The following is a 25432-nucleotide window of genomic DNA, read 5'->3' on the forward strand; positions in this document are numbered from 1 at the left end:
GTGCCACAGGTTTCTTTTGTCTCCAATTCTATTCAGCACCTCCTCATTAGTTACATGATTTAACCATATAATCTTCAGCATTCTTCCGTAGCACCACATTTCATAATCTTTTATTTCTTCTTGTCTAAACTAGTTATCGTCCCTGTTTCACTTCCAAACTTGGCTACACTCCACACAAATATTTTCAGAAAAGACTTCCTGACACTTAAATCTATACTCGATGTCAACAAATTTCTTTTCTTGAGAAATGCTTTTCTTGCCATTGCCAGTCTACATTTTATATCCTCTCTACTTCAGCGATTATCTGTTATTTTTCTGTCCAAATACCAAAACTCTTCTACTACATTAAGTGTCTCGTTTCCTAATCTGATTCTCTTGGCATCACCTGATTTAATTCAACTGCAGTCCATTATTCTTGTTTTGTTTTTGTTAATGTTCATCTTATATCCTCCTTTCAAGACACTGTCCATTCCGTTCAACTTGCTCTTCCAAGTCCCTTGCTGTCTCTGACAGAATTACAATGTAATCGGCAAACTTCAAAGTTTTTATTTCTTCTCCATGGATTTTAATGCCTACTCCAAGTTGTTGTTGTTGTTGTTGTTGTTGTTGTTTTTTTTTTCCTTTCCTTTACTGCTTGCTCAGTATACACATTGAATAACACTAGAGAGAGACTACAAACCTGTCTCACTCTCTTCTCAACCACCGCTTCCCTTTTATGCCCCTCTATTCTTATAATTGCCATCTGGTTTCTGTACAAACTGTAAATAGCCTTTCACTCCCTGTGTTTTACCCCTGCCACCTTCAGAATTTGAAAGAGAGTATTTCAGTCAACATTGTCAAAAGCTTTCTCTAAGTCAACAAATGCTAGAAACATAGGTTTGCCGTTCCTTAACCTATCTTCTAAGGTAAGTCGTGGGGTCAGTTTTGCCTCACATGTTCCTACATTTCTACAGTATCCACACTGATCTTCGCCGAGGTCGGCTTCTACCAGTTTTTCCGTTCGCCTGCAAAGAATTTGTCTTAGTATTTTGCAATTGTGACTTATTAAACTTATAGTTTGGTAATTTTCACACCTGTCAGCACCTGCCTTGTTTGAGGTTGGCATTATTATATTCTTCTTGAAGTCTGAGGGTATTTCACCTGTCTCGTACATCTTGCTCACCAGATGGAAGAGTTTTTTTGTGGCTGGCTCTTCCAACGTTATCAGTAGTTCTAATGGAATGCTGTCTATTCTTGGTGCCTTGTTTCGACTTAATTCTTTCAGTTCTCTGTCAAACTCTTCAGACAGTATTACATACTCCATTTCATCTTCATCTATGTCCTCTTCCATTGCCATAATATTGCCTTCAATTAAATTGCCCTTTTATAGACCCTCTACATACTCCTTCCACCTTTATACTTCTTTCCCTTCTTTGCTTAGGACTCGTTTTACATATGAGCTCTTCATATTCATACAGGTGGCTCCCTCTTTTCCAAAGATCTCTTTAATTTTCCTGTAGGCAGTATCTATCTTACCCCTAGTGATACATGCTTCTACATCATTACATTTGTTCTCTAACCATCCCTGCTTAGCTATTTTGCACTTCCTGTCGATCTAATTTTTGAGACATTTGTATTCCTTTTCACCTGCCTCATTTACTGCATTTTTATATTTTCACCTTTCATCAATTAAATTCAATATGTTATGTTCACTTGCTTTATTTCTTCGTTGATAGGCCTCGGAGTCGACTTACTGCATTGTTATAATGGCTGAAAAATGGGGGGGTGGAAGTTCAACGCTAATTTCTGTAAATAATGTAGCCGACAGTACTCAGTTGTGTTTCACAGTTCTTTACTTTCACTGTTCGCAACCCCCCAATTTTACAGAGTTAATCTGGCCAGTTCACTACTCGTTAACTTTTGAAAAGCCTTATCAACAGTTTACAGGCAAACATCAGCATACCGCTACAATAGTTTGGTGTTGAACAACTATGAGCAGTAAATATGTAACGGCACAGTTCTTGCAGAATAATACAGTACATATTGAACAGACAACTGTCATTGCTTGAACACACAGATTATTTGTTTTACACTTATTTCAGGGTTAAGTTGATGCATTTTTGTTGATCTAACCAATATGGGTTCCTTGTCTGAAAATCGGCTGTGGACTGACTGTCTTTTGACCAAAATTCAGGCCTTTATATATATCATCACAATAATAGATACTGAAACTATACACCGTTCGATGTTTAAGTTACAGAAATTAAAATTAAAACATAACTCATCAAATTTACTGAATATATCAAAAAATTCCATCTTTTTAATAGTTTCTTCTACTAGAAGAGCTAAGCCGAATTATTTGTTTAAATGATGAAATTAACAGGTATATTTATAAAAACAATACTTTTGACAAAACTGGTAATTACTTTGGAATTAATGAAGGGCTGGCTTTGCTAATACATATTTGAATAGTGCCAGACACTTTAAGGATACTAGTGCTACATCATCCAAATGTTCATAATTAGCACAGAATTTACATTTGTTTGTAAGTCAACACTAGAATTTAAGTTCCAAAACAAATACTTATTTCACCCTATAACAAAAGATATTAACCAGGAATAGTCAAAATAAATTAGGAAATTACACAAAACTAAGCACAAAATTAGATCTGGTGCTATATTCTTTAAAACTGAGGACCAACCTTTCCCTTTCATGAAAATGCAAATTATTCTCACACTTTATTGGTAATTAGATCAAAAATGAAAAAAAAAATGAGTTTAAGGAGGCAGATGGCAAAACAAGAGAGTAAGTAAAAAGATCCCAGTTTGCTTTGTCACAGGTATCTCTTCTGTTACCCATAGATTTCTATTAACCCTCGTCTTTTTACCTGCTTGATCCTCTGCTGCCTTCACTCTTTCATCTCTCAAAGCTATCCATTCTTCTTCTACTGTGTGTCTTTCCCCTGTTCTTGTCAATTGTTTCCTAATGCTCTCTCTGAAATTCTCTACAGCCTCTGGTTCTTTTGGATTATCCAGGGCCCATCTCCTTAAACTCCTACGTTTTTGCAGTTTCTTCAGTTTTAGTCTACAGTTTATAACCAATAAATTGTGGTCAGAGTCCACATCTGCTCCTGAAAATGTCTTACAGTTTAAAACCTAGTTCCTAAATTTCTGTCTTACCATTATATAATCTATGTGAAACCTTCCAATGTCTCCAGGCCTCTTCCACATATATATAACCTATTTTCATGACTCTTAAACCACATGTTATAAAGTTACACTCTTTGCAAAATTCTACTAGGTGGCTTCCTGTTCCATTCCTTACCCCCAGTCCATATTCCCCTACTACTTTTAACTTCTCTTCCTTTTCCTACTACTGAATTCCAGTACCCCATGACTATTCCCTTAACTCTGACTAATTACCACTAGAGGTCGGGCCTGAACTATGTCACTGACAATACTCTGCTGACTTCAACTAACAATTGAGGGGTAGCCATCCCCAAATACTTTGTGTAGTACATTACTTGTTTTCTTTTCTTATTTTGAAATACATGAAGCAATTAATCCCGGTCCATCACGGATTTCGATTATGGCTCTTACATCACCAGAAGAAAACTGCGATCCATGTGGCATTGTGTCAGTACTGCTCTAGGCTGGCCCCCAGCAAAATGAAGGTGGGATTTGTTTCCCCATACTGCTCCTTCCCCTGTGGCGGTCAAAATTCTCATATGCTTACACTTGTGGTCATCCGCAACAATAGCCTGCTGTGCCCGGCCTTTGCACTACAGCAATTGCAAAACAAAATTTGTAATGTTTTTCAATGGCACTGAAATTCTCCCCATAACTTTAAAATCAAGTTGCTGTATGCTCAGTTCTACTACTGTGCTAAGTTCCTTGTCAATTCTATCTGTAACATTGTCAAGCATGGGTCATAGTTCTATGGATACTCATGAAAACAGGAAATTAGTAGTCAGCAGATTTTTGGATCTTCATATTGGGTGAGAAAAGACAAATTATATCTGGAAACACCTTATATCGGAGATGCATTCACTTCACTGGCAGGAAAATGCTGCTCCTTTTGAACAGAACAATCATTTTTGAAAGCTTACATACAGCCAAACAAAGAAAACAAATGCCATTTCGGAAGAAAAATGGTTAAGTGCCCGATCAAAACTTTTTTTAACAGCCAACTTCAAAGAACTAACAATTTGTTTGTGTTCATTCATGTAGCGTGACACCATTTAAATTTGTGCATCTAATCATTTACAGAGAAAATAGCGAATTTTGTATGAAATTGATGTGAATTTTGCCAAAAACAGATGCTGCATTTTCTGGTCCCTGTGCAAACCTACAAGGCTGGGTTAGGTATCTGCTGTACCTTATTGGCTTACAACTGTCAAATCCACAAGCAGACTGGCCTCACTCTCTGGCACAAGTGGTTTTCAGCTAGTTATGACATGATCCTTCTCCTACTCTCCTTATTTCTCACTCTTTATTCCGACAAGAAAAGTAACATCTTTTCATGACACCACTGGCTGGTTGATGGCCTCAAATGCTAACCTGGGCATGCCCGTATGTATTCCATCTACCGAATACAATGAGTCAACATTAAACTAACTCTTTTATTTAAAAACTCCTTCTGATGCCTACAGCCCGGACCGTCCAAGTCAGATCTCCCTCTGAACCTGAACACACTTCTGTACACTCACCACATATTTCTACTGTTTCCATGTTTGCTTTCCCTGAAATACATTTTTTCTGTAAAAAACAGCTGATACTAAAATGCAAGATGTGGGCTGGAACATAAGTAATCACATTAGTAATGACATTCACTAACTCTTGGGTAAGTGAGCATTTTGGACGGAGCAGGTGGGGTGAACACAAAGACACAAACTGAAGGGATACTGTGAAGCTTAGGGACTGTGATACATAGAAAGGGAGCAGAATAGAAATATTATTCCAGGAAAAGCTTGCCATGCTGGTGGTAGACCGTATATCTACACACACAAAGATGTTTAGGAGGCATAATTGTAGAGGAATGTTTCTCTTGCTCTCCTATTCTTTCATTCACCAGTCCTGTTTACCCCATATGGGTAGGATCTCCTCCCCCCCCTCTCTCTCTCTCTCTCTCTCTCTCTCTCTCTCTCTCTCTCTCTGTGTGTGTGTGTGTGTGTGTGTGTGTGTGTGTGTGTGTGTGTGTTATGTAAAACTTTTTTATATCTCTAAAACTTTTTTATATCTCTACCCACTGTTCAGTGTCTTCGTTATGTGTTTGTTTTTACTGTGTCCATTCTACTACACTCATGTTCAGAAAAAAACAGAACACTTTGAATGACTAGAGATAACACATTCATATTCATAGGAAATAATGTACATTAGTATGTTTTGCAGATATGATTAACATTTCAGTCACCTCAATTCAGCATGTATCCTGTAGCCTAGTATGCACAGGGTCTCCCACAGGCCTTGAAAACTTGTTCCATGCAGGATGGCATCAATGCGTGAAAGGTGCGAATGTCATCCTGTGGTATAGCCATCCGTGCTGTGTTCACCTGGTTCCAATGTTCATCTGTGGTGGCTGGCATTGGGTCACAGCACACATTCTCAATTGGTGACAAGTCTGGTGGGGCAGGGCAGAAAACTGACATCCTGTGACACCAGAAGACATGTGTTCATGCAGCAACATGTGGTTGTGCACTGTTTTGCTGAAAAATGATGTCTGTAGTGGTGTTGCAGAAAGGGTATGGCCACGGGTCACGGGATGTCTTTCTCATAGGTCACACTGGTTGCAGTGCACTTAACATGAAACCAACTGTGATTTGCGATTGTACCCAATAGCATCCTGCCCCATAAGGCCTCGAGTTGGTGCTGTATGTCTTGTGTGAATGTAGTGATTGTGATGCCGCTCCATCTGTGGTGAACCAAAATCCCGCCATAATTTTCAAACAAAGAGAATCTGGATTCATCTGAAAACACCACCTGTCCCCAGAGACATCCTATACACCATTGCTGTCTAGCATGTTTCTGCACATTCGTCAAAGGTAGGTGGAGAAATGGATGACACACAGGTAACTTGTGCTGTAATAAGTGGAGGCGGACTGTTATCCCTGATAGTGTACAATATGTTGCACTGTTCCACTGTTGTGTCAGAGCCGAGGAGGATGGAGATCTCTCTTGCAGTGCCATTCGAGCTGCTGATCTTCTCGGGGGACAGTTCGCGTGGTGCGAGCTGACCCATCGTGTCATGTTCTCCAGCCTTTTGTGAACCATTCAGCAGACACCCTTTGCGCTGCTGAAACACTTCATCCCACATGAGCAGCAGTTTCCCAGATGGATGCACCACATTCTCTCATGCCAATAATACACCCTCTTCCAAACTCATTGATTTGATGATATGATTTGTGCAAATGACTGTGAGGTACTGTGCATGTCTGTTCAAGTCACACTGATCTAACTACCTTTGGTCTACAGCAACAAGGAGAGCCACAGGCACATTTTAACAGTAGGTGGTATTGCACCATGATATCGATGTTGACCCTGAACTTGTGGGCCGACATGGTTCAAATACTATCATTTCTGCAGAACATACTAATGTGTACATCCTGTGAATATGAACATCCTATATCTAAGTGTTCAAGGTGTTCTTTTTTCTGAACATAAGTGTACATAAAAGTAGTTTAATTTCAATACCTGCAGATAAATGTTCACATAATAACTAATTTTGCATTATTTACATCACAGAAATTGGCACTGGCTGACAAAATTCTGATATTTACCAGTTAAATCACAAGATCTTCAAACCACACTCACATTTCTGTATCAACTTACCATTAACTACCAAAACTCGAAGAGGAACTCTCAGTAGTTTTATAGGGCTGTTTACCCTCTGCATTCCAATAGTTATTTTATAAGAGTATTTCACAGCTTGTCCACGATATGAAGGTGGTGCTTCATTAGGTAGTACTTCACTGTATAAATCTGAAAGGAAAGAGTAACTTTTGTAGGTTCAATGAGAGAAACTCCTAAGCATTGGCATGTTAAATACTATACTTACAAGATTTGCTTTCTCCAGATGCAAGGCGCAGGTCACAGAACAAAATTTTTGGTTTTGTAGAAAGAACTATGTGACCTGTCTCTCCCCGGCATGGTGCAAACGAGGTGGCTGGAAACAACCCATCTACTACCAACAATCACACAAATTTTTGATTACAGACAATGGAAACATGGTAAATTTATACATCACATCTTTTGAAACACTTTACGAGCTGAAAAAAGCTAAGTTATGGTGTGTGTGTGTGTGTGTGTGTGTGTGTGTGTGTGTGTGTGTGTGTGGTGGGGGGGGGGGGAGTTTAACTCATGTCTACATAATAACTGGCATTAAATACACAAAAAACAAAAAGAGAAATTAGTTAGCATGAAGAGCTAGGAAGTGTAATTTTTTGGACATAGATCAAAAGACTCTTGATTGGAATATTTTTGTCATTTCATGAAAAACATATACTTTGGGTTTTATTACATAATTATATTGTTGTTGTGCCCTCCCCCCACCAAAATAATCTCCATTCCCTCTTTTTGCATTTGACTCCTCTACATCTCTAGTCATATTTGCCTTACAGAAATTTGTTTTGGTTTCATGAATACTTGTTTTCACAATAAATATTCTTTGGTACTTTCAACTACATTGCTATGTAATGGTCATAACAGACTGCATTCTTTATGTATATATTCTTAACTATGTTCACTATGAAATATTTCTACATACAGAGCCACCTTCTGTAGTGCTCAGCATGACTCCTGCTGTATTTCTGTTTTGTTGACAAGAGACAGTTTGTGGCACAAGACAGAGCATCAACGCTGCTAAATTCTTTTTGCTGTTTGATGGGTTGGATCCGGAGGGCCATTGCTATCTGGTAGGGATGGGGCAGTGATCTATACAAGGTTGCTGAACGGACGTATTTTTAGAAGGACAATCACACATGTCATGGTACTAAGATGTTTCCAGTCTAAATGGATACTTCAAACTAGAGAAATATTTGCAAATAAAAGGAAAGTGACTTCAAAACTAAAGTACAGTATTTGCATTTTGATGGTACAATTTAAATGGACTAGTAATCAATTAAATTCATATACAAATATTTCCCCCAAAACAAAGATATACAGGATTAAATGAGACACAAACTGAATAGTGAAAGTGCTGAGTCATCAACAGGCACACAAACAGAAGTATCACTTTAAGATTGGAAGAAATGACTCCCACAGGTGAGAGTATTAAAAGCCTAGTAGTTAACTGCTGAAGCATTTACAACAAAGTGTCAAGAGTTTGAAGCAATTCTGGGAGGCAGTGAAGGTCACATTATACTAGATACAGAAAGCTGGTTGAAATCTGAAATTAACAGCAAAGCAATTTAGGAGGAAAATTTAAGTATTTATCAAACGGATAGGCTAATGGGAAATGGATGTGGTTTATTTGTAGCAACAGACAAGAAACTAATATCCACCGAGATAGAAATTGAAGCTGCATGTGAGTTTGTTAGGGCAAGACTCAGTATCAGTGGTGCACATAAAATGGTAATTGCATCCTTCTATTGCTCATCAGACTCAACCCCTGATGTAACCAAAAACTTTAGAGAAAACCTCAGTTCACTTGTACATAAGTTCCCCAATCAGACTGTTATCACAAGTGGAGATTTTACAATGCGCCAAGGACGAACTAGATAGGTTGAGGAGGGTGAAGGGTGGTGGGGAATGGGAACTGGCAGTTGGCAAGAAGGCAGCTAGGAAGAGGAGGTATTCACCAAGTGACTCACAGCATAGGGGAGTTATGTAGGAATTTTACGAAGGAGGATAAGGTAGTGATAGTGGGTGGAGCAGGGAACAGTCTTGATAGGGACAGGGAATATGATGTAGGTGATGACCCGGTAAAGATAGCTACTCAAACTGGTGGTACTAATTTGCTTTTCGTGCAGCTGTTTCAGCGTCATGATCGGCCTCACCTTAATGCGGCTGTTTGGCGTTTTAACATGGGGCTGGGGAGGGCCCTGATAGCAGAGGGGATGGGTCACATCTCAGTGGTGCCATTTGGGTCTATCAGTAGATTGGGTTTCACTAGACATGGCATGCATCTCAATAGGTGTGGGAAGGGGAGGCTGGCTAAGCTTATAAGTGACAGTGTAGTGGCTGGTGGTGGTGGTGGTCGTGGTGGTGGTGGAGTCACTCATGGAAAAATTCCTGTAGTAGTTGGTGTTAGAGCTGCACCTTTTTTAGACTGAAGTCAGCTGATAGGTATATCTGCTTAAAGGAAGTCCCTTTAACTAAGGGCTCACTTTCCAAGGATGTAATGTTTCCAAGTAGAGAAGGAATTAGCATATTTCATCAAAATATAAGAGGTATTATAGATAAAGTTAGTGAACTGCTTACAGATGTTTACTCTGAAATTACTGGTATATCAGAGCACCACTTAAATAATTTGACAATTCAGAGGCTTCCTTTACCAGGATACAGATTAGCTGGCTGTTTCTCAAGGAGTTCCTTGCAAGGTGGGGGAATGGCTATGTTCATAAAAAACAGTATTCTATTTGAGTCCATAGATGTATAACGACACTGCACTGAACAGATATTTGAATGTTGTGCAGGGGCAGTTGAATTTACTGAAACTACACTTATAATTGTCGTTGTTTATAGGTCCTCTAACTCTGACATCAGAGCATTTCTGCTCAAGCTAGAGAGGGTTCTTGATTCACTTTGTAGGAAGTACCAGAAATTAGTTATATGCGGTGACTTCAATATTAATTTTGTATATGATGGTGCAAGAAAAAGGATGTTGGTAGATCTCCTAAATTCATATGAGCTGATGCAGACTGTGTGTGTGTGTGTGTGTGTGTGTGTGTGTGTGTGTGTGTTTTTCCATCTAGGATGCAGGGGTATAGTAGCACAGCCATAGACAATATTTTTATTCATTCTTCATTTCTAGATGGGCATTCTGTTAGTAAAAGTGTGAATGGCCTTTCAGACCATGATGCACAAATTTCAACACCAAAAGGCTTTTGTACTCAAACCAATGTCATATTTAATTACAAACTATTTAGGAAAGTTAATCTAACAGCAATAGAGAGTTTTTTAAACCTCATCAAGGAACAATAGTGGCTGGATGTTTATAGTGTTGGTAACATAGATGATAAATACAATGCTTTCCTTAACACATTTCTCATGCTCTTTGAGAGTTGCTTTCCATTAGAACATTCTAAACGGGGTGCTAGCATTAATAGGCAGCCCGGGTGGCTGACTAGTGGTATAAGGATATCTTGTAGAACAAAGTGGGAATTACATCAAAATGTTAGAAGTAGTCACAATCAAGCTACAGTAGCCCATTACAAACAGTTTTGTAAGGTGCTTAAAAACATTATTAGGAAGGCAAAGAGTATGTGGTAAGCAAGTACAATAGCTTATCACAGGATAAAATTAAAACCATATGGTCAGTTGTGAAGGAAGTGCCTGGTCAGCAGCACAAGGTCGGCAATATAAAGTCAGTTTGTAGTAAAAATATTTTCGTTACTGATAAATCAGATATATGTACAGTATTTAACAATCATTTTCTGAGCATTGCTGGTGAATTAAATAAAAAATTAGTTTCTTCAGGAAATCATATAACTTTCTTGGCAAATGCCTTTCTGAGACTGGTGCCTGAAATACTCCTCTGTGATACAGACAACAAGAGGGAGATTGAGTCAATAATAAAATCACTGAAGACTAAGGACTTTCATGGTTATGATGGAGTGTCTAGCAGAATATTAAAGTGCTGTGCTGTACATGTTAGCCCAGTATTTAGCCATATTTGTAAGTTTTCCTTTAGGAATGGTCAGTTTCCTGGGCAATCAAAGTACTCAGTAGTAAATCCACTTTATAAAAAGGTTGAAAGGGATAATGTAGATAATTTTAGACCTATTTCGATGCCATCAGTGTTTGCGAAAGTTATTGAAAAGGCTGTGTGTAAGGATAATTGATCATTTCATATCACACGATTTGCTATCAAATGTACAGTTCAGCTTTAGAAGTCATTTAACAACTGCTATCAAATGTACAGTTCGGCTTTAGAAGTTGTTTAACAACTGTAAATGCTATATTCTCATTTCTCTGTGAGGTACTGGATGGGCTAAACAAAAGGTTTAGAATGCTTGGCATATTTTTTGATTTAACTAAGACATTTGATTGTGTTGATCACAAAATATTGCTCCAGAAGTTGGACCATTACGGAATATGGGGAGTAGCTCACAACTGGTTCACCTCTTACTTTAGCAACAGGCAGCAAAAGGTAGTTATTCACAATGTTGATAATGGCTGTGATGTGGGGTCTGAGTGGGGTACTGTCAAAAGGGGGGGGGGGGGGGGGGTGAGGGGTGCCCCAGGGATTAGTGTTGGGGCCTCTCCTGTTCCTTATTTATATAAATGATATGCCCTCTAGTATTATGGGTAACTCTAAAATATTTCTGTTTGCTGATGAGACTAGCTTGGTAGTAAAGGATGTTGTGTGCAACATTGGCTCAGTTTCAAAAAGTGCACTACAGGACTTAAGTTCATGGCTTGTAGAAAATAAACTAATGCTAAATCACATTAAGACTCAGTTTTTTCAGTTTATAACACACAATTCAACAAAACCTGACGTTTCAATTTCACAGAATGGGCATATGATTAATGAAACTGAACAGTTCAAATTCCTAGGTGTTCAGATAGATAGTAAGCTGTCGTGGAAAGCCCACATTCACGATCTTGTTCAAAGACTTAATACTACCATTTTTACTATTCGAACAGTATCAGAAGTGAGTGATAGTTTGACACGAAAATTGGTCTACTTTGCTTATTTTCATTCGCTTATGTCGTATGGTATTATATTTTGGGGTAACTCTTCCCATTGTAAAAGGATATTTTTGGCTCCAAAATGAGCGGTTTAGGCAATAAGTGGTGTAAGTTCACGAACCTCTTGTTCACCCCTGTTCACAACTCTGGGTATTTTGACACTGGCCTCTCAATATACACCGGATGATCAAAAAGTCAGTATAAATTTGAAAACTTAATAAACCACAGAATAATGTAGATAGAGAGGTAAAAATTGACACACATGCTTGGAATGACATGGGGTTTTATTAGGGAAAAAAAGTTCACAAAATGTCAGACAGATGGTGCTGAACAGCAAAACGTCAGTAACTGCGCATGACAATCATGTATAAAAGGAGCTGTAATGAGAGAGAGAATCAGATGCGCCAGCAGTCGCAGCATGTTGACATTACCTGAAAAGGCGCTTTTAGTGAAGCTGTATTATCAGAATGGGGAACGTGCTAGTTCAGCATTACGACCCTATCGCCATAGGAAGGGGATTCGAACGGGTAAAGGTCAGTTGACAAATGCAGCTGTGGCGAGAATGATTTCAAAGTTCGAAGCTACGGGTTGTTTAGACGATAGACCCCATAGCGGCCGACCAAGCACGAAGTGTAATGCTGCTGAGACAGTTCAGGAAGAAATGGAGACTGTAGTGGGTTTGTCTATGCATGGGGAAGTGCAGTCGCACGCCGCACCGGCATTCCATACACTAATGTTTAGTTGGCACTTAGGCGTACCCTCAGATGCTATCCGTACAAAATCCATCGGCATCATGGCGATTTAATGAAGCAGAGGGCATTTGCGGTGTGGGTGTTTCAAAGGATGGCAGAAGATGATGATTGGTTGAGTAACATGTTGTGGACCGACAAAGCTCATTTCATGCTCCGAGGGTCTGTCAACGCCCACAACTGCAGAATTTGGGCTACCAAAAATCCTAGAACTGTCGTGGAAACTCCATTGCACGACGATGAAGTCATGGTATGGGTTGGATTTACCACATCTATCATTATTGGGCCTTTTTTCTTCGAGGAAATGCGTGATTCTGGTTTTGTAATTGCTACCGTGACGGGTGAGAGGTACGCCGATATGTTACAGAATCGCTTCATCCCCAGCCTGGCTGATAAACACCTGCTGGAACGTACGATGTTTACGCAGTTTGGCACTCCACTCCATATTGCTAGATGCGTGAAAGATCTCTTGCGCGTGTTACTTGGTGATGATCGTGTGTTTAGCCGCCACTTTCGTCATGCTTGACCTCCCAGGCCCCCAGACCTCAGTCCGTGCGATTATTGGCTTTGGGGTTACCTGAAGTTGCAAGTGTATCGTGATCGACCGACATCTCTAGGGATGCTGAAAGACAACATCCAACGCCAATGCCTTACCATAACTCCGGACATGCTTTACAGTGCTGTTCACAACATTATTCCTCAGCTACAGCTATTGTTGAGGAATGATGGTGGACATATTGAGCACTTCCTGTAAAGAACATCATCTTTGCTTTGTCTTACTTTGTTATGCTAATTATTGCTATTCTGATCAGATGAAGCGCCATCTGTTGGACATTTTTTGAACTTTTGTATTTTTTTGCTTCTAATAAACCCCATGTCATTCCAAGCATGTGTGTCAATTTGTACCTCTCTATCTATATTATTCCATTATTTATTCAGTTTTCATATTTATACTGACTTTTTGATCACCCGGTATATTCCTTACTGCCATTTCTTGTTAACAATATTAGCTTATTCCCAAGAATAAGCACCTTTCACTCAGTTAATACTCAACAGAAATCAAACCTGCATTTGGATCGGACTTCCTTAACTCTTGTGCAAAAAGGTGTGCAGTATACTGCTGCATCCATTTTCAATAAGCTACCACTAAAATTCGAAAACTCTTAGCAGTAATCCACGTGCTTTCAAATCGAAACTGAAGAGTTTCCTCATGGGTCACTCCTTCTGTTCTGTTGAGGAGTTCCTTGAAAAATTAAGCTGATTCTTATTTTACTGTTGATTGTGTTCACTTAAACTTATGGAGTGACTTTTTTTGGGTTCATAAACATTTATTTTTATCTGTTATTACTTTTATGTTTTAATTTCATGTACTGATAGATTCCATGACCTCAGAGATTTGCTCCTCAATCTGGTCCTACGGAACTTGATGTGTAAATAAAATAAAATAAAGATAACATGCCAGGGACACCTGTTGGGGGTCTGATACCCAAAAAGACATCTGATCTTTGTCCAGACTTGGGAAGGTGACGTATGGCGCCCACTGGTCGACACATACCTCTCCCAACACTCCTGTTTCCGCCATTTTATAAGCTGGTGAATGCGGGCACAGAGCCGCTTAAAGACTTTTAGTTGCTCTAGGGAAGTGGTCACTCCCACACAGGTCGTCATGTGCTCTCCAGTGGACAGATGGGAGAAGGCCAGGACTGCAATCCGAGAGATCAATGGCTGAATATGTGCCACGTGCCACACTGAAATGTGTGGGAGCAACTATATTTAAGAGACAGAGGTCGAGTTGTGATAGTAAATTTTCGACCTCCCTACCTTGGCCAGGAAGCATGGTGCCAACCCACAAGGGATTATGCTTGTTAAAAATCTCCCAAAAGTAGGAAAGGTTTAGGGAGTTGATCAATCAGTGCAGCCAATACGTTCAGGGGCATTGCACCATCTGGAGGAAGATATACATTGCAGACAGTTATTTCCTGCATCTTCCTTATCCTGACAGACACAGCTTCAAGAGGGGTTTGAAGGGGCACAGGTTCACTACATACCGATTTCAGGACATAGATGCAAACTCCACCTGACACACTATTATAGTCACTATGGTTCCTGTAATATCTCTTATAGCCATGGAGGGCAGGGGGCGGCAATGCCGGGAACCAGGTTTTCTGCAGGGCAATGAAGAAAGCAGGTGTAAAGCTTAACAGTTGCCGTAGCTCAGCCAGGTGGTGGAAAAAACCTCCACAATTCCACTGGAGGATTACGTGATCATGAGACTGGGAAGGCATGAAACACTCAATGAGGCAGTCTGTGCCTCAGGATCAGCTGCTGCCACCTGATGAGTACCTGTGCGATCGACATCCATTGTGTCTGAGGGCCCAGTAAGATCTAGGTCCTCAGCGGACGCCAGAATCTCCACCTCATCCTCAGACGCAGAGCTTGTAGGTAGTGGTGGTGTGGATGCCACCACAGTGCCTTGGTTCTTGGGGGTCTTTTTCTTTTTAGGTTTCTCTCACTGCTCCTTAGGTTTGTCCAGCTGGGAGCACTTTACTGCTTCAGTCACAGGGACTGAGGAGGACTGTGAAGCCCTACGACCAGCTACCTGTGGTTGCTTCAGCCACTGGCGGCGGTCAGCTTTGTCACTGGTAGGAACTTGGGAAGGGAGTGACCCAAGGGATCCCTTCCTGGTGAGAGGAGCTGAAGAAGACTTACGCTTCTCCAGCTGAGTATTGGGGACTGACATCCCCGATGGTTGGGCAGGTGTTGCTCCTGATTTAGGTTGTGCAGGAGCAACACAGAGGGAAGTGCCTCCAACCATCAAAGGGGCAAGTGGAGTCTGACGGCTCTGAGAGCCAACTGTACATGCGGAATGGAAGATGGTGGAACCGTTGTCATAGCAGTGGCGTAGATTGATGTCATATACACAGGATGTAGCCTCTCATATTTTCTCTTAGCCTCAGTGTAGGTCAGTCGGTCCATGGGCTTGTATTCCATTATTTTATTTTATTTCTGGAGAATCCTGCAGTCTGGTGAGCAAGATGAATGGTGCTCTCTGCAGTTGACACAGATGGGAGGCGGGGCACAGGGAGGATTGGGATGTGAAGGACATCCACAATCCCGAAAGGTGATGCTGTAAGTATAGCGGGAAGACATAAGGCTGAACTTCCAGCACTTACAGCACCACATCGGGGGGGAGGGATAAAATGGCTTTACGTCACAGTGGTAGACCATCACCTTGACGTTCTTGGGTAATGTGTCACCCTCGAAGGCTAAGATGAAGGCACTCGTGGCAACCTGATGATCCCTCAGACCCTGGTGGACGCTCCGGAGCAAATGGACAACTCGCTGCTCTAAATTGGCGCAGAGCTCATCATCTGACTGCAAAAGAAGGTCCCTGTGAAATATGATACTCTGGACCATATTTAAGCTCTTATGGGGTGTGATGGAAACAGAAACATCCCCCAGCTTGTCTCTGGTGAGTAGTGTCCATGACTGGGCAGAGGGTGCTGTTTTGATCAAGACCGAGCCTGACTGCATTCTGGACAAGCCCTCCACCTCCCCAAACGCTTCTCTTTTCCCCAAAGTTGTCTTTAATTTTCCTGCAGGTGGTATCTATCTTTCCCCTACTGAAATAAGTTTCTAAATCATTTGCCCTCTAGTCATCCCCTTCTAAACAATACTGCAATTCATGTCAATCTCATTTTTTAAACATTTTATTCCTTTTTCACCTGCTTCATTTAAAAATTTTCTCCTTTCACCCATTCATCTTTCCCTTGTTCTAGTCATCCATTGTGTAACACTCCCTCGGAAGCTTTCAACCATCTCTGGTCCTTTCAACTTATCCAGGTTTCATCTCCTTAATTTCCAATTTCTTCAGTTTTAATCTACAGTTCATAACCAATTAATTTGGACAGATTCCACATTTGCCCCAGGAAATGCCTTACAATGTAAAATCTGGTTCCTACAGACTCATCTGCATCTACATCGTTACTCTGCATTTCACACTTAAGTGCCTGGCAGAGGGTTCATCAAACCATTTTCATACTACTTCTCTACCATTCCACTCTTGAATGGCGTGTGGGAAAAAGGAACACCTAAATCTTTCTGTTCGAGCTCTGATTTCTCCTATTTTATTATGATGATCATTTCTCCCTACATAAGTGGGTGTCAACAAAATATTTTCGCATTTGGAAGAGAAAGTTGGTGACTGAAATTTCGTAAATAGATCTCACCGCAAAGAAAACCGCCTTTGTTTCAGTGACTGCCACCCCAACTTGCATATCATATTAGTGACACTCTCACCCCTATTGCGCGATAACACAAAACGGGCTGCCCTTCTTTGCACTTTTTCGATGTCCACTGTCAATTCTACCTGGTAAGGATCCCACACTGAGCAGCAACATTCCAGCAGAGGATGGAAAAGTGTAATGTAGGCTGTCTCTTTGGTGGGTTTGTCGCATCTTCTAAGTATTCTGCCAACAGTGCACACTCTTTGTTTTGCCTTCCCCACAATATTATCTATGTGGTCTTTCCAATTTAAGTTGCTCATAATTGTATTGTATTGTAATTGTATTTAGTCAAATTGACAGCCCTTAGATTTGCGTGATTTATTGTACATCCAAAATTTATTGGATTTCTTTTAGTACCCATGTGGATGACCTTGCACTTTTCTTTGTTTAGTGCCAATTGCCACTTATCCCACCACACAAAAATTCTCTCTAGATCATTTTGTAATTGGAATTGATCATCTGATGATTTTACTAGACGATAAATTACAGCATCATCTGCAAACAATCGAAGGGGGCTGCTCAGATTATCACCTAGATCAGTTATGTAAATCAGAAGCAGCAGAGGGCCTAAGACACTACCTTGCGGAATGCCAGAAATAATTTCTGTTCTACTACATGATTTACTGTTTATCACTACGAACTGTGACCTCTCTGAGAGGAAATCACAAATCCAGTCACACAACTGAGACGATACTCCATATGCATGCAATCTGATTAATAGTCGCTTGTGAGGAACGGTATCAAAAGCCTTCTGGAAATTTAAGAATATGGAGTCGATCTGAGATCCCTTGTCGACAGCACTCATTACTTGATGGGAATAAAGAGCTAGCTGTGTTGCATAAGAATGATATTTTCTGTCCATGTTGGTTATGCATCAATAAGTCATTTTCTTCAGGGTGATTCATAATGTTCGAGTACAGTATATGCTTCAAAACCCTACTGCAAATTGAGGTTAGTGATATGGGTCTGTAATTCAATGGGTTACTCCTATTTTCTTTCTTGAATATTGGTGTGACCTTTGCTACTTTCCAGTCTTTAGGAACAGACCTTTCGTCAAGTGAGCGGTTGTATATGATTGCTAAGAAAGGCGCTATTGTGTCTGCATACTCTGAAAGGAACCTGATTGGTATACCATCTGGACCGGAAGACTTGCCTCTCTTAAGTGATTTGCGTTGTTTCTCAACACATAAGATATCTACTTTTATGTCACTCATGCTAACAGTTGTTCTGGTTTCGAATTCTGGAATATTTCCTTCATCTTCTTTCGTGAAGGAATTACGGAAAACTGTATTTAGTAACTCAGCTTTAGTGGCACCATCATCAGTAACATTTCCATCACTACTGTGCAGTGACTGTACTGACTGTTTTTTTGCCACTGGTGTACTTTACATATGACCAGAATTTCTTTGGGTTTTCTACCATATTCTGAGACAATGTTTCATTGTGGAAACTATAAAAAGCATCTAGCATTGACATCTGTATTAAATTTCGAGCTTCCGTGAAACTTAGCCAGTCTTGGGGATTGTTCTGAATTTGGCATGCTTTTTTCGTTGCTTCTGCAACATTGTTCTGACGTGTTTTGTGTACCATGGTGGATCAGTCCCATCTCTTATTAACTTATGCGGTATGAATCTATCTATTGCTGTCTATATTGTATCTTTGAGTTTGAGCCATATCTGGTCTACACTTACATAATTAGCTTGGAAGGAATGGAGACTTTCTCTTAGGAAGGCACCAAGCGAATTTTTATCTGCTGTTTTAAATAGATATATTCTGTGTTCATGTTTAGTGGTTTTGGTTGATATGGTTTTTTTTAGCCTTGCTACAATGACCTTGTGTTCACTAATCCAACTGGCAAACGGACGCGTGGGGGGTGGAGTGTGAGAGTGTGTGTGTGTGGGGGGGGGGGGGGGGGGGGGGGAGGGGGGGGGGGAGAAAACTGCACAGTGGACACATGACCTGTCACCTGCATGGCATGTGTATGAAGCAATTCCCCATTCTGGGTTAGAAGCACCTGCATATGCCCATGCTGTTCCTGCTCCTACTTCTGTAGATGCAACATTTTCTTCCAGCATTGCAGAAATGCTAAATCCATGGTGGTCCAAAATTAATTCTATGAAAAGGGATGAAAAAATTAGAAGCATCACATGTGTAAGAACATCCCATTCTTGTCGCCACATTACTACCTTCACACGTGTGACAATGCTGCTAAATAATACTGCTGGCATACTGTCAGGCCAACGGTGGCTCAACAAGCAGACGAACAGAATCCCACAAGAGGAATTGAAAACTTTCCCTGTAGATCAACCTAAGGGGGGGAAAAGAAAGTCTGAAAATAAGAAGAGATGTGGACAGGGCTCACATAACACATAGCAGGCACAGGAGGCTGACAGGTAAGCACACAGAAATGGCACATGGCATGATACACTAGGAAAGGTCTGCAGTGGTCGAACTCAGCATTACTGTTGCCTGGAAGCAAACAGTGCCTTCAATATATCTGCCCATACAACACTTTGGGCATGCAGCCCACCAAACCCCCACACCACACTAGTTGTCCGAATTAGTTTGCTGCACTGTCCATTCCATCTCAAGTGCCTCCATTGTGATGTCCACTGGCACAGATGCTAAAACTTCCCTTCAAAATAATTTGTAACACAGGATAAAGTTCAGTCCACAGATCCAAAGGTGGGAAAATATGGCAAGTAGTCTTATGTAATGAAATTATAGCTGGTGAGATGATTTTCAATCAATAATAATAACCAGTATCAAATTTTGTAACACAATTATGTCTTGATTCAACTTGTTCTCTGCTTGAAAACACACATTTGTTGCCATTTATGAACAAGCATTAGTGAGATTACCAAATTGAATCTCAAAGAAATGGTGCAAGGTAATAATATATGAAGAACAGGAGAGAGGAAAAAATAAAGCAAACATCTCAGAAAGGAAAATGGAAACATCTGTCAAAGTGGATTTGTCTAAGCCTATAGTGGTGTCCCATAAAAACTGACCACGATTCTGTAACAAATAGAGTTAACTGCAAACAACACTACAGTGACATAAAACATACAATATGGAGACTGTGAGGATTTACCATGCAGAATTAATAATCTTTCTGTTAAATCTAGATGAATTTGCTAAACATGAAAGATTGAAAAATAAAAATTCTTTGTAGCTCCAATGTGGGATATAGTGTTATTTAGTGGAATTACGGCTATGACTTCACAATGTTTGTTTAAGGAGAAATACTATGACACTTTCGAATCAATGGGGTAAATGTTTGTAACAGTATGCTGTGGCTGCTTCTGGAATCTCATATAAGAAAACATTATTTTCAAATACATAACAGTGTACAATATTTGTATGAGCAATCAAATTGAATTGGTGTCCCCTGCTGCAGCTACTAACACAGTGACATGTAATTTTGCAACTGAGTGCAGTACACAATGATAGGATTTTTAAATGTTTGGCGAAATACCTTCAGACTTCAAGAAGAATGTAATAATTCCAATTCCAAAGAAAGCAGGTGCTGAAAGGGTGAGTATTAATGAACTATCAGTTCAATAAGAAATGGTTGCAAAATACTGACATGAATTCTTTGTAGAAGAATGGAATAACTGGTAGAAGCTGACCTCAGGAAAAATCAGTTGGATTCTGGAGAAATGTGTGCACATGCGAGGCATGAATGATCCCACAATGTCTCTTAGAAAATAGGTTACAGAACGGCAAACCTACACTTAGAGCATGTGTAGACTTAGAGAAAGCTTTTGACGATGCTGAGTGGAGTACTTTCATTGAAATTCTGAAGGTATTGGGGATACTGGGTACTGGGAATGACAGGCTATTTATAACTTGTACAGAAACCAGCCAGCAGTTACAAGAGCTGAGGGGCGTGAAAAGGAAGCAGTGGTTGAGAAGGGAGTGAGACAGGTTTGTAGCCTACCCCCATGTTGTTTAATATGTGCACTGAACATGAAGTAAGGGAAACCAATGAAAAATTTGGAGAAGGAATTAAAGTTCAGGGAGAAGAAATAAAAGCTTTGAAGTTTGCAAATGATATTGTAATTTTGTCAGACACAGCAAAGGACTTGGAAGAGCAGTTGAATGGAATGGATAGTGTCTTGATGGTTGGTTGGGTTGGAGAGAAAGGGACCAAACAACGGGGTCATCAGTCCCTTTTTCCACATTCAAACAGGTCGCGGAGTAAAATGATTCCCCGAAAAGACTCTGGGGAGTAAGAAAGATGGAAAACTAACAGGGAACCCACTGAAAGAGAAAATGAAAGAAGCAAGACAAAAGGAGAAAGTGTGCACTAAGTGGTAGAAGACATTAAAATAATATAGCATATGGCCTGGGCTGGCTGACTGACTGCAAGAATAAAGAAGGATGACCCAGCCACTGTGCAACACACTAAAATCTCCAACCTAAAAGACAAGGCTAGAGGAACACAGACAGGGAAAAGACAAACACCAAGGCGAACAAACAGGAAAGAAAGAATGAGGAAGAGTTATAATGGAGAGAGGGTGAAGGTCTGAGAGAGAAGGCCAGACACCCAGCCTTAGATTGTGTGATGAAAAGCCCCCTCATGAAAAAAATGTAAAATCAGATCAGCCATTGAGGCACTGTCTCCCAATACCCTAGACAGTGTGGTGGGAATGTTAAAAGTCTGCTGCAGAGCAGCTAAAATTAGGCAGTCCAAGAAGATATGAAGAACAGTCTACTGGGGACCACTGTGCCACTGAGGTGGGTCCTCGCAATGGAGGAGATGACCACGAGTCAGCCAAGTGTGGCTGATTCAGAGCTGACAAATGACAACGGAGTCCCTGCGAGTGGCTAGCATGCATGACTGCCATGCATTCATTGTCTCCTTGACAACATGGAGTTTATTTGGTATACCAAGGGGTGTCACTCAGTATTCCAGATCCTGAAAACTTTACAGCATAAGACCGATCTGTGATCAGTTTCCACTGTGCCTATTCCCAGAGCTGGTTTACTGGTAGCACGTTCATTTCCCAGGATCTCGACATGTCCCGTGGCCCAAATGAAGGGCACTGAATGTCCACTGTTTCCAAGGGCATAAAGAGTCTCCTGGATAGTTGTTATCAAAGGATAGTGATGGAAGCACTGGTTGACAGCTTGTAGGCTGCTTAAGGTGTCATTAAAGATGACGAATGTCTCACCAGTGCAGAAGTGGATATGCTCATGAGCACTAGAGACGGCTACCAATGAAAACACTGCAGCCATCTGGAAAGGAGTGCTGTTTGACCATCAACCATACAGCCATTGCTGGAGACTATTTCAGAGCCCTGGAACTTGCTGAGAATAGAGAGAATTGCGGGTGGAGGGCCTCAGGTGGAACCGAGCCTTTTGGGCCTTGCAATAGGTCCAGATGAAGATGTGGCCAAGGCATGGACCACGGAGGTGGACATGAGTAGACCCACAAGAAAGGAGGGAGACAGAAAGTACTGAGTTCAGTAAGAAGTGACTGATACATGGACTGCAATTGGAATCCCCAATCAGGGCCACCATTGCAGGACATGGATTTCCGTGTTAGGGAAAAAGAGATGGTAACTTGGATGATGAGGCAAACTACAAATGTGGGTAGTATAATGTGCAAGCAGTGGTTGTTGCTGCATGATCTGCAATGGAGGAATTCCAGCTTCCACAAGGAGGCTTTTCACTGGGCTTGTTCGGAAAGCTCATGTTGCAAATCGAACTCCACAGTGGTGTATAGTGTCCAGGAGACAAAATGCTGATGGTGATGCTGAACCATATGCCGGGCCCCCATAATCAAGACACGACTGCACAAGGGCTTTGTACAGCTGCAGGAATGCAGGGCGATCTGTATCCCAGTCAGCGTGGCTAGGCACTGGACAATGTTGAGATCCCACCAGCACTTTCCCTTAAGCTGACAAAGATGAGGAAGCTAAGAAAATCAAGCGTCGAAAACCAGTCCTAAAAACCACTAAGTCTCCACTATGTTAAGCAGTTGGTCATTGAGGTAAAGTTCCGGATGTGGGCAGACAGTATGACAACAGAAGTGCATGACGCTAGTCTTGGCAGAGGAGTGAGGGGCCATGACTGCGTCTTTCATATAACTCCCTGCAGTCGATGTTCAGCCACTCCAATAGAAGAGGAACAGAAAGGAATACAAAAATCGTCAGCATATAAGAGCAGGGATACAGATGACCCCACGACCCCACCGCTGCTGTGAGACCATTGACAGCCACTAAAAACAGTGGGACACTGAGTACAGAGCCATGTGGGAGCCCATTCTCTTGGATATGTGGTGAACTGTGTGAAGCACCGACTTGAACTTAGAAAGTGCGGAGTGACAAAAAGTTCCCTATAAAAATTGGAAGCGGGCCCTGGAGACCCCACTCGTGCAGAGTAGCAAGGATGTAGTGTCATCTAAAGTGGTATCGTAGGCTTTCATAAGATCAAAAAAGTTGGCAATAAAGTGTCGACTGAGGGAAAAGGCCATTCGGATGGCAGACTCCAGGTACACCAAGTTGTCAGTGGCGGAGCGACCTTGGCGAAAAATGCCTTGGGACGGAGCCAATATAAGTGCCAGCTCACCATACATTTGAGCAGCTTGTACAATCTGTTGGTGAGGCTAGGACAACAGCTATACACATTTGCCAGTGTGTGTAGTGCCAACTGTAAAATTTGGAGGCAGTAGTGTTATGGTGTGGTCATGTTTTTCATGGAGGGGGCTTGCACCCCTTGTTGTTTTGTGTGGAACTATCAAATCACAGGCCTACATTGATGTTTTAAGCACCTTCATGCTTCCCACTGTTGAAGAGCAATTTGGGGATGGCAACTGCATCTTTCAAAATTATTGAGCACCTGTTCATAACACACGGCCTGTGGTGGAGTGGTTACACGAGAATAACATCCCTGTAATGGACTGGCCTGCACAGAGTCCTGACCTGAATCCTACAGAACATCTTTGGGATGTTTTGGAACGCCAACTTCGTGCCAGGCCTCACTGACCAGCATTGATACCTCTCCTCAGTGTAGCACTCCGTGAAGACTGTGCTGCCATTCACCAAGAAACCTTCCAGCACCTGATAGAACATATGCCTCTGAGAGTGGAAGCTGTCATCAAGGCTAACGGTGAACCAACACTATACTGAATTCTAGTATTACCGATGGAGGTTGCCGTGAACTTTTAAGTCATTTTCAGCCAGGTGTCCAGATACTTTTGATTACATAGTGTAGTATATAATTTAACTGCAGAATATTGTACGGTTAGTGTTATTCATAGTGTAGGTAGAATTGTAGCACTGTTTACTGTAGTGGTAGTGGCAGTGGCAGTAATAAGAAATGTTGTAGAAAGGGTAAATATTTTTGGATTAAAGGAGACCATTCACTCAAAAGAAGAATCGTTGATAGGCACACACAAAAAAAGAAAACTCACTAGCTTTCAGAGTTATCCTATGAGGAGCTAGAGTAACACACACACACACACACACACACACAAAAGTGTGTATGAGTGTGCACTCATGTGCCTACATGGTGCCAGTATGGTAAGTGGTCTCCTTTAATACAAAAGTATTTACGTGCAAGTAGAAATAGGAATAGGAATGAGTAGTTGGTGGAGGTACTGGTAGAGATAAAGTATATGTTGTTATTCATTTGTTCTACTATATGGAGTTGGTTTTCAACTGCAAAGCCTGAGGGCTCAAAGTCTGATTCTACTTCTGGTATCTGTTATTGTCATTTCAAGATGTGACTGATTTTATGCGTTTGCTCTGTTACATTGTGTGATGCCCAATTGTAATGTCTATATGACAAGAGAGTGAATATTTTCATCTGTATTTTGTTCTTGTTGGTGCTCCTTATGTGTCATTGGGCCTTTACCAAACACTAGGGTGTTTTATAATCTTGCTTAAGGATTCTTTAATTTATTTGTGATATTCTGATGCCCAATTTGCTCGAGAACTAAAGCTGGGCAAATATCACTGTAGAATATTCTGTTCCTGTGGTTTGTTGAGGAAGTATTTATTTATAAATGATAAAGCGCAGCAATCAGTTGTCCAGTTTTTTTGCAGGTTTTATTACGCACAACCAGATTTTGGCTAGTGCATAGCCGTTTTCGATGCACTATTTTTTAATCTCGATGCATGTTAGTTCCCAGTTGTTCGGGCGGCAGTCGCAGTTCTTTGAGTATTGATTGCTGCGCTCTATCATTTATAAATTACATAACAGTCACTGAGTACACCCACTTTCCTAATGGAAGGTAACCTGATGAAGATATTTATTGTTTTAATAAATGCTTTATGGGAAAATATGACTGCTCCTGCACAGCTGCCAGTATATATCCCACTACACCCATATCCTACACTACAAATGTCAAGAATAGTACACATTCAGAAGGACTGCTATGCCTATACCATGAACAGCAACCGGATAAATTGCATTTGTATACAACTGGAAATAATTCTTCTATTCATCCTTAAAATCCAAATGTTGTGAATATATCCTGATTCATTCTAAAAATGAATCTGAGACTTTTGCCTTTCGTAGGGATGAGCTCTACCGACTGAGCTATCCAAGCACGGCT

The 25432-nt window shown here is 40.9% G+C and overlaps 1 protein-coding gene across 3 annotated transcripts in view; it reads right to left on the minus strand.

The window, feature by feature from the left end:
* LOC126173031 (RAB6A-GEF complex partner protein 2) overlaps positions 1–25432 on the minus strand; it is an 80184-nt gene that overhangs the window by 36845 nt on the left and 17907 nt on the right. Inside the window, exons 3-4 of one of the 3 annotated variants that reach the window (XM_049920927.1) lie at positions 7033–7140; positions 6807–6956 (exon numbers count right to left, since the gene is read on the minus strand). In XM_049920927.1, coding sequence (XP_049776884.1) covers positions 6807–6956; positions 7033–7140 — 258 coding nt within the window. Of the gene's footprint in view, positions 1–6806; positions 6957–7032; positions 7159–25432 lie in introns of all 3 variants that reach the window. The other 2 variants (XM_049920924.1, XM_049920926.1) reach the window with 2 other exon arrangements.

Source organism: Schistocerca cancellata, chromosome 1, assembly GCF_023864275.1.
Source record: "Schistocerca cancellata isolate TAMUIC-IGC-003103 chromosome 1, iqSchCanc2.1, whole genome shotgun sequence".
Classification (NCBI taxonomy): Eukaryota; Metazoa; Arthropoda; class Insecta; order Orthoptera; family Acrididae; genus Schistocerca; species Schistocerca cancellata.